The sequence below is a fragment of the Hemibagrus wyckioides genome, linkage group LG03, assembly GCF_019097595.1.
Source record: "Hemibagrus wyckioides isolate EC202008001 linkage group LG03, SWU_Hwy_1.0, whole genome shotgun sequence".
Classification (NCBI taxonomy): Eukaryota; Metazoa; Chordata; class Actinopteri; order Siluriformes; family Bagridae; genus Hemibagrus; species Hemibagrus wyckioides.
In genome coordinates, this window is record NC_080712.1 from 16,960,911 (window position 1) to 16,970,251 (window position 9,341).

General features: G+C 36.9%; 1 protein-coding gene across 1 annotated transcript; it reads left to right on the forward strand.

Moving 5' to 3' along the window:
- Positions 1 to 219: 219 nt before the first annotated feature.
- On the forward strand, positions 220 to 6,011 carry polr1c (RNA polymerase I and III subunit C). Its single transcript, XM_058378525.1, has 9 exons — positions 220 to 347; positions 576 to 647; positions 734 to 841; positions 2,549 to 2,681; positions 2,904 to 3,026; positions 3,408 to 3,560; positions 4,986 to 5,135; positions 5,262 to 5,378; positions 5,477 to 6,011. The coding sequence occupies exons 1-9, from the start codon at positions 276 to 278 to the stop codon at positions 5,596 to 5,598; spliced, it is 1,050 nt and encodes a 349-aa protein (XP_058234508.1). The 5' UTR covers positions 220 to 275; the 3' UTR covers positions 5,599 to 6,011.
- The last annotated feature ends 3,330 nt before the right edge of the window (positions 6,012 to 9,341 follow it).

Below are 9,341 nucleotides of genomic sequence, written 5' to 3' on the forward strand. Positions count from 1 at the left end.
CAACGCCGAGCTGCCGCGTGCTGGTGTAAACATAATAAAAGTCGACAAGAAAAAATGCTTTTAACTTAGACACCAACCACAGCAACGTTGAAACCCCTCACATAATTCTACGTGTTACTAAAAACAGCCATATTGTACCAGAAACAAAAAATGAAATTTTACTTTTGTCAGATTTTGTCGCTGGAAGTACTTTAGGTTCATTTTATTTTGAAATGTAAACACGGTATTGAGCGGAAGCCTGGAGCAGGAGGAGGTAGAGGTGGAAAGTGGGCAAAATGGCGGTGCCTATGAGCAACGTGGATGAGATCCGCGATCGAGTGATTTTGGGCGAATTTGGCGTAAAAAATGTATGTATTATACCTCGGACTTACATATAACATCAGTTCGTTATCACATGATAACGTGAAGGACACACGCTAGTTATTATAGACACTGCGTCTTGTGTGTCTGCTTACTGATACCTGTTTACATTGATACTGACAGCAGCTGCACCATATGTATTAGATCAGTAATTTTCTGTGCATGTGAATTTTTAATGTCTTTTAATATACAACGTAAGTCCTACTTTTATACAGGTTCATTCTACAGACTTTCCTGGTAATTACCCTGGTTATGATGACACATGGGACCTCAAGAAGTTCAAAAAGGTACTATAAACGTATTGCTTCTGGTACTTTGGTCATATAGGTCTGATCTTTTTCCAAATGTATTTTTTATTGATGTGCTTTAATAGAATTTCAGACTCGATGTTGTTCATATGGATGAGAACACGTTGGAGTTTGATATGGTGGGAATAGACGCTGCCATTGCTAACGCTTTCAGGCGGATATTACTAGCGGAGGTATGTTATTCATTCATTATCTCTGTTATCCAAAATTATTTCCTTTAATCTTGTGACCATAAAGACAAGCTGTGAACACTGTAAATATTTGTGCAATGTGACTTGAAGCTGCAGTTTTTCTAACACCTTTTTCCTAGTGTCCTAATTCATTTCTCATTTGTTGTTTCACGAAATTGTATTACAATATAGAATGTTATACACTATATGGCTATAAGTGGTAAGACATCCAAACCATTGTCCTAAAGCTGGAAGGACAAAAAGTACAGGATGTCTTTGCATGCTGGAAAATTAAGATATCCCTGGAACTAAGAGGCCCAGACATGTTTCAGTATGACAACTAGAGGTGAAATGGTACAGGGACCTCACGGTATGGTACTCGGTATTTGAGATACGGTACACATAATATAATAGTAGCAAGAGGAGACTTTGAGCCCTAGTTTATTTTAACGTTGAAGAGTTTGTGGAGAAAAACTTGCAACACTTTAAAATTTAAAACAAGAGTAACACAGAGAAGTTTCTTCACGTTTTAATAAACTAGTATCAACTGACTTAACTAAACTTAAAAAAAACATTACCCTCAACAATAACATAATTGCAACAAATAAACAATAGAAGAAGTTGAATGAACTTTTATGGAACATTGACATTATTTTGACACCATTTCTCTGCAATGTGTGTCCTACTTGGAATTTCATACCTTGGTTCAAGTGTGTTGATCAGATGTTGGAATCCTTCATTTTGCACTATAGAACCCCCTGATGGCATGTGTAATCACCTTTGATCTGACAGAATCACAAAACAATTTTTGTCCCAAAAACAGCAGTTAACTTCCTCTGATTCTTTTGTTTCTGTCACATTTTTTTCTTCTGGAAAATCTAGCTGTAGTTTATGTTTTCGATCAAGGTGTTTTTGAAGATTTGAAGTATTTGCCGTTTTGTATGGAACTTCAACCTTAGATGGAACTTACAAAAGATGATTTCTTTTGACGACCCATCCTTAAACCTGAAATACGTTCAAACCTTGGATTGAGGAGCATTCACAATTTTGATTTAGTTCCCACTAAAACCTTCCTTCGTAGTGTGTGAAGCCATTTGGGGCGACCATTTGTAAACAACGAAAGACGCTGCATTTCATTGGCTACCCATGTAGCCAGTGAACCAATCAGGTATGTTCTTTCGAAGGCGGTCGCTGTTTCAGCCTTTGCAGATTCGGTATGTGCCGTAAATACGAATCCATGTACTGGGTGCTGTATTGGAAAATGAAATACAGCAGTACGGTACAGTACCAGTACAGTTTCAGCCTTAATGACAACACCTCTGTGCACAAAGCAAGCTCCATGAAGAAGGTTTTTCAAGGTTGGAGTGGAAGAACTCTAGTGTACTGCAAGGAGCCCTGAACACCTTTGGGATGAACTGGACTATGTGGCAGCCTTCTTCATCCAACATCAATGTCTGACTTTCCTATTGCTCTTTTGACTGAATGAAAACAAATCATGACAGCCATGCTCCAAAATCATTTAGAAGTATGTTGGCAATTAAAACAACAAAAGCAGCCAACATCTGGAATGGGAACATATGGGAGAGATTTGTCAGCTGTCCACAAATTTTTGGCCATATAGTGTATGCAGTATATCGAGGTGATGTGTGAAGAATGTTTCTTGGACATTTGGCAAAGAGATATTGATTTTGTAATATTTTCTTCATTTAGGTCCCAACTATAGCAGTTGAAAAAGTTTTCATTTACAACAATACATCTATAATTCAAGATGAGATCCTAGCACATAGGCTTGGTCTGGTACCCATCAAAGCTGATCCTCGTCTTTTTGAGTACAGAAATACGGGTAAGCGTTTGCCTCTCGCTTGCCATTTCCTTCTAAACCCCACTCCAGTTTTTCCACTTAGACTAATGCTCCTGTCAGCACAGTCAATAATCTTGTCAGTCTGAGTACCTTTAAATGCTTTGTTCTTGTGCTTTATTTCTTTAATTTCCCATTTAAACAAGAGAAGCATTATTTTAGACACATTGTTTAATATGGCTGTGTTTGTTTCTTTTAAAAAACAAGGTGGTGAGGAGGAAGGCACAGAAATTGATACAGTCCAGCTCCAGTTGAAGATCAAATGCACAAGGAATCCTAGGGCATCTAAAGATGCCTCTGATCCCAAAGAACTATATCTCAATCACATGGGTAAGTGTTAATATCGTGCGATTTACATGTAACTGGAGCATTTTTGTATGTTGTGTGTATACAGGAATCAATTATTCAGTTTTGAAAATTTGAAGGTAATCTTTATTTTACATTGTACTTAGATTATACTTATTTTATCATTTTGTTTTCTGTTTATTTTACGGTTACACTTGACACCTAATTTTGAGGCTGTTAAGTTTTTTAATGCATTCATCAATACAAAGGAAAAAAGATTTTTAATGAAATGTTCAGATGTCTGGAAAACTAGCTTGGTATATTCTTTGTATTTTTAATGTGATTTGATTGTACTGCTACTGCTGTTTAAGACACCTGGATATCATTTTCAGTTGGTGTGTTAAGTTGATTCATGTTATTTTTCAGTGTATTCACGGGACATGAAATGGGTACCTATTGGAAATCAGGCTGATGTGTTTGCTGATGCTAACATTGGTCCTGTGCACGGAGACATCCTCTTGGCACAGCTTCGGCCAGGACAAGAGCTGGACATAGTTATGCACTGCGTCAAAGGACTAGGTGAAGAAATGTGATCTCTAGTAGTTTTTTTTGTCTTTGAAATAATATATTTTTTTAAAAAATCATTATTTACAGTGTATAAGAATATATTGCATCTATGAAAATCAAAAGATAAACCTCTAGACCTTTGAAATCTTAGTTTTTATACAAATTGGCTTTAATTAAAACAGAAAACCATATATAAAAGGAATATGCTTGTAAGGCGTAGTGTACTGGATTGTGATGAATTTTGACACAGTAGCCTGCACTTGAAGCTCACTTACATTAGTGGTATAAGGGCTGTGAATTCATTCAGTAAAATGAACATTACTTTCATTACATTTCTTTCAGTAATTTTACCATTCAAAGATATTAAAAAAAGTACAATTTATCCTTTTTGAACAGTGGTTATAACTTTCTGTTATGTTACCAGCGTATTTCTGAGTAAACATAGATGTGAGTGCTGTCTGATTGCACATAGATAGCAAAAACCTTAGGGAAAAGTGCAAATAACTGGTATTACCTTTATCCTTTTAAGAGCTTTAGTAAGACTGGGTCTTGTTAGTTTAACCACTTTTAGTTTTAAATTCATGTTAAAAAACGTTTTAGGGAGAGAAAAAGTCCTCTCCTGTGTTATAAAGAGTTCTTTAGGGTTCTGTGTAAGGTATCCAGTATCTTCAAGAGATAACCATGTTAAGATCCCTTGAAGAACCTTAGGAATGTAACTCTGACATAACATTACATTATGACCATCTGCTAAATATTGTGTTGGTCCCCCTTTTGCTGTCAAAACAGCCCAGACCCATCATGGCATGGACACCACTAGATACCTGAAGGTGTGCTGTTGTATCCAGATGTTAGCAGCAGATCCTTTAAGTTCTGTAAGTTGCAAAGTGGGCCCTCCATGGTCCCCACCTCGCAACTTACCGAACTTAAAGGATACTTTTAATAGAAACTGGCCACTGCAGATCAGAACACCCCACAAGTGCTGCAGTTTTGGAGATGCTCTGATCCAGTCATCCAGCCATCTCAATTTTGACCCTTGTCAAACTTGCTCAAATCCTTACTCTTGCCCATTTTTCCTGCTTCTAACACATCAACTTTGATGACATAATGTTCACTTGCTGCCTAATATATCCCACCCACTAACAGGTGCCATGATGAGGATATAATCAGTGTTATTCACGGCACCTGCCAGTGGTCATAATGTTATGCCTGATTGGTGTATATGTTTGTTGAGAATTCAGCTGTTTTTAGACATCCAAGTGAGGTTTTCTGTTTTCTCAGTACAGAAAAACATGCCCAAATTATTTTGTGTTAATAACATGTATGCTATAGATGTGGAGATTAATAGGTTGAAAAATGTAATGCTCATTTTTCATTTTGACTTCTGTCTGATTTGCATGCAAAATAAATTCTTAGCCATCTCCTCTTTACATTGTGTAGGTAAGGACCATGCTAAGTTTTCCCCAGTGGCCACTGCTAGTTATAGGCTACTTCCTGACATCACATTACTGCAGACCATTGAAGGAGAAAAAGCCGAGAGATTAAAGCGCTGCTTCTCACCTGGAGTTATTGAATTGGAGGATGTTGATGGTATGATTATCTCTGTCTGTCTTTCTCTCTCAGCCAGTCTATTTACAGCCTCAGTAAAGCACTAAACAATTTTTTAGAGAAATATGTTCTCATAGATTTGTTTTTCTGCAAAAAATTCAATTTAAGGAAAAAAAGTGGCAAAGGTGGTCAACAGTCGTCTGGATACGTGCAGCAGAGAAGTGCTTAGACATGATGACCTGAAGAGTTTGGTAAAACTCGGAAGAGTGCGAGACCATTTCATATGTACGTATTTGAAAACTGAAAGCTTATACAATAGTGATTGCTCTAACTACAGTAGGGTGAGGTCACTGGCTAATGTTCTTCTTGTCTCTCTCTTTCAGTCTCAGTGGAATCTACTGGAATTTTACCACCTGATGTCTTGGTCAGTGAGGCGGTTAATGTACTCATCGCAAAGTGCCAGAAATTTCTGTCTGAGCTCGATTCAGTGGCTGAAATGGAGTAGAACGGGGGACATTGAACCACATGTACTAAACACAACATTAACAGGACCTCACGGCCTTGAAAGTGTCATAGGACTGGGTAGCTGATGCCGTGCATGATTAGGGAGTGTTTTCTTCCCTAAATATAAAAGCCTACAGGAAGCCTTGATGATATTAGATCAGCGCAGATTACAGTGTTAAGTTAAATGGATATGGATGTGGGAGCTAGTGCTATATACTCATTCTCAAAGCATCTGCATTGCTCGAAGTAGGTACTGCTTGGCTGGTCCTGATGAATGTCTATGAGCTTAACTTTTGGCACTTGTCCATGTCTAGACAAAGGCATCAATAGTCTGTGTTCATTTTGCCCCATAAATTTGTTTGACATGAAACATTGTATATTGTTTTGTATTAAATTTATTGACAAAATGCCACACTGATACCCCCAGTCCTTCTTTTGAAATGTTTGGTGTTGTTTTTATTTCTCTGTGTTGTCTTGCTTTGCAGTTCATTTAATTTCTTATTTTCTACAAAGCACACATACTTCATTTGTTTATATTGTTTGAGAGTTCCTCAGGGGAAAAAACCCAACCATTTTGCCACTGAAAGCAATTAAACAGTGGGGTTGCCAGGTTAGTACCAATGACTCTGTTGGGGTGACAATCTAGGGTGGGAAAAATAAATCCACATCCATAGAAAACTGGTTTGTGTGAATCCCCTTGAGACATAAATACACACATGTCAGCAACATTTGTTGGGTATAAAAACTCCTAGCTACATACCCTTAGGCTGCATCTTATTAAACTGGTAATACTAGTGTACATATTTTTAGCTACTGGTCTCAAATAAGTAACTGAACTAAATAATGAATTTTATAAAATTTTACTCGTGTTTATTGTGGTCAGGGGATTCAGGGCTGATGATCCTCAGCACTGGACAATGATGAAATTGTGAATTTTTAGATTTCCAAGAGATGTTGCTGGATGTTCTACTACTATTATTATTATTATTATTATTATTATTATTATTATTATTATTATTATTTTTCAAATAGTGAGTTTTGCCATCTTGTTCAATTTAGCATAATTTGACATCACAAGATTACAAGGCCATGTTTATTGTGGTTTTGCTTCCTGATGCGGTGGCTTTGTCCATTCCTAAGCGCAACCCACACTGAAACTACTTTCTAAAGGGAACTGCTTACACCTGAATGTGAATTTTATATCAAGGAGTATGTATGTGCATCTGTCTCTTGCAAAGCATTAGACATGGTGTTGTGTTATTAGGCAGTTTTACTGATTTGTCCTTGGACTGTACAGAACAGTGAAGAATTTGCACAGCAGTGGCACACAACTCGAGCTTCAATACACCTGATCCAGCTCATGGAGCGCTGAAAGATCACCTAATGAATTGGAGCACATGTATTGGGAGCAGGTAAAGCCAATGAGCATTCAGGACTGCAGAGACGCCCTCTGAGAAAGCATAATATATTCTTTGTGGGGTTTTTTTTTAATCAGCTGCCATATGTTTACTAAGTATAAACATTTAGACTATTTTGTTCCACTTAGTTTAATCAGATTTTGAGGGAATATAACATTTACTCATGTTACACAATTTACTTGATGTTATATTGTGTAATAGTAGCAGATGGACTAAATTATGTAGTGCCAGTGTGACTCAGTTTGGGCACTGAACTGAGAACTGAAACTCTCAGGTAGCAGAGGTTGGCAGAGCATGTGGAGCCACACAGACTTGGCTTTATCTAATAGTTTGCTTTGTGTGCTCCATGCTTTTCATTTTTTTCCTCTTTCTTACAGACATTAATGTTTAGGAATTAGACATGTATGCTGTCTTGAATATGAATACATATATATATATATATATATATCGAAACCACTCAATCAGTAATCTATGCTTTTTTATTTAAGTACTTAGTCAATTAACTGATTACAAAATTCAATCTAATTTACAGCAACAAGAGTGTTAGGCTTCACAAGCATCCCTTCATTATTACAATGATCATCATAAAATGGTAATAATTCTAATAATAATAATAGGGGTGGGTCATGATTACATGCTGATTACATGTTTACATTGTAATATTATTTCCTAACATCCTCGTCAGATTGCTTGGTGTATTTAAATATCTGTTATAATTGCTAGATTTAATACACTGCTTCAAATAAACAATAAAGAGCAAACTGTCCTTTTTTTTGGTGCTTAAAATAATAAAGACAAATTCTCAATCATAATTTCAAAGTTTCTTCTATCACCATAAATTGTGGGGGGTGAAAACATCTGCAAATCACATAGCTAATTTTATATTAATATAAATTTAGAACTATATTAATGTATGTTAATAGTCGCTTTGCACTGCAGTGTTTTATTTTGTACAATCCTAGGATATATAGCCCAAATAAAGTTTAAAGTGTCATACTGGAATGATGCCATCACATTATTTGCTTGTGTTGCAGCAGTAACTTAATGACCAAGCTTTCCATGATGTGTTTCATAATAAATGCTGACATATCGCTTATATGAATCCAGTGAAAAATCTGTATATATATATTTAGATTGTTGTGTTGGTTATGTAATAATGCTAATGAAAAAATGCATATATTTGGTTTTAATTAACTGATTAAGTTGATTTTTTATTCAATACTTGGTGTCTGTGCTGGCACTGGAGAATGATCAGTTATAAATCCTTTCTCCTCCAGATGGGCTGCATTGCCATTGAGGCTAATTACTGGAGGAGGCTGAAGTCACTACAGCTGCACTGCATCATTTTGAGCATGTTTCTGGCAACAAACCACCAAGCCAGACACACACACACGCACTCACACACTCACCCACAATGGTCTGAATACGCACATGTGCACATGCACACACAGAAGGCAGTTTAATTTGGGCCAGAACATCATCTGTGGTGTCTGGAAGCTGAAAAAGGTGACAGTAAAGTGGGTCACCTTCCTTTGTGCCGCGAGCTTTCTCTCATTATTAGCGCTCCATGAAGGATGTGGAAGCATGTGGAATTAAAATGGGGAAAATCATTGAGCACTTTCTTTTCCACCCTCCTTCCTCTGACTTCACAGTCTGACTCATTTGTTTTTGGCAAACACCGATCCTACTCTTTAGTTCTTTATATAAATTATGTCAAAAAATCCCCAAATGCCATTAGTACCAAGTCATTATGCCATCAGTGGTTAATATCAATGGAAGTTTTGAAGTTTGGTATCTGCTTATGGAAGGACTGTTCATTTGTATGGTATAGTTTGTATATATTAGTTTAGATTCTAGTTATTTTGTTCCTGTTAATTCCTGAAATCCTTTTATTGTGCTAGGCAGACTACAGCTAAAGAAAAGGGTAGTGTGTAATGACACTGACTGCACGAGTGAAGCCTCAAGTGTTGTAGTCATTACTGCACTGCACTGTAGTTATTGCTGACATAGTGAAATAGTGTTTGAGAAAGGAAACTGTCTAGTCAGAACACAGTGCATGATTAATAATTAAATTATTAATACTAGAGTACTGTTTAGGATAAGAGACTGTTGCATGTTGCACTGTTGCACAACAAAATCCAGGTGTTGTCACTGGCAGTCATTAACTGGGTCAGTATTCCTCATTGTAGGTCATGCATATCTACTGAGGGGAACAGAAACACAATTTCATCTGATCTGGACAGCAGATGACTGTCTTACTGTTTCACTTGTGACTGTGAGGGCAACAGAGCTCATTTGTGACAGTTATTTCAGCCTGGTCTATAGA

What these genes read in the sequence shown, in the direction of transcription:
- polr1c (XM_058378525.1), top strand. Translation starts at nt 276, where the DNA reads ATGGCGGTGCCTATGAGCAACGTGGATGAGATCCGCGATCGAGTGATT. An exon ending in ACCTCAAGAAGTTCAAAAAG is followed by an intron (nt 648 to 733) that starts GTACTATAAACG and finishes GTGCTTTAATAG; the next exon opens with AATTTCAGACTCGATGTTGT. An exon ending in GCACTGCGTCAAAGGACTAG is followed by an intron (nt 3,561 to 4,985) that starts GTGAAGAAATGT and finishes TACATTGTGTAG; the next exon opens with GTAAGGACCATGCTAAGTTT.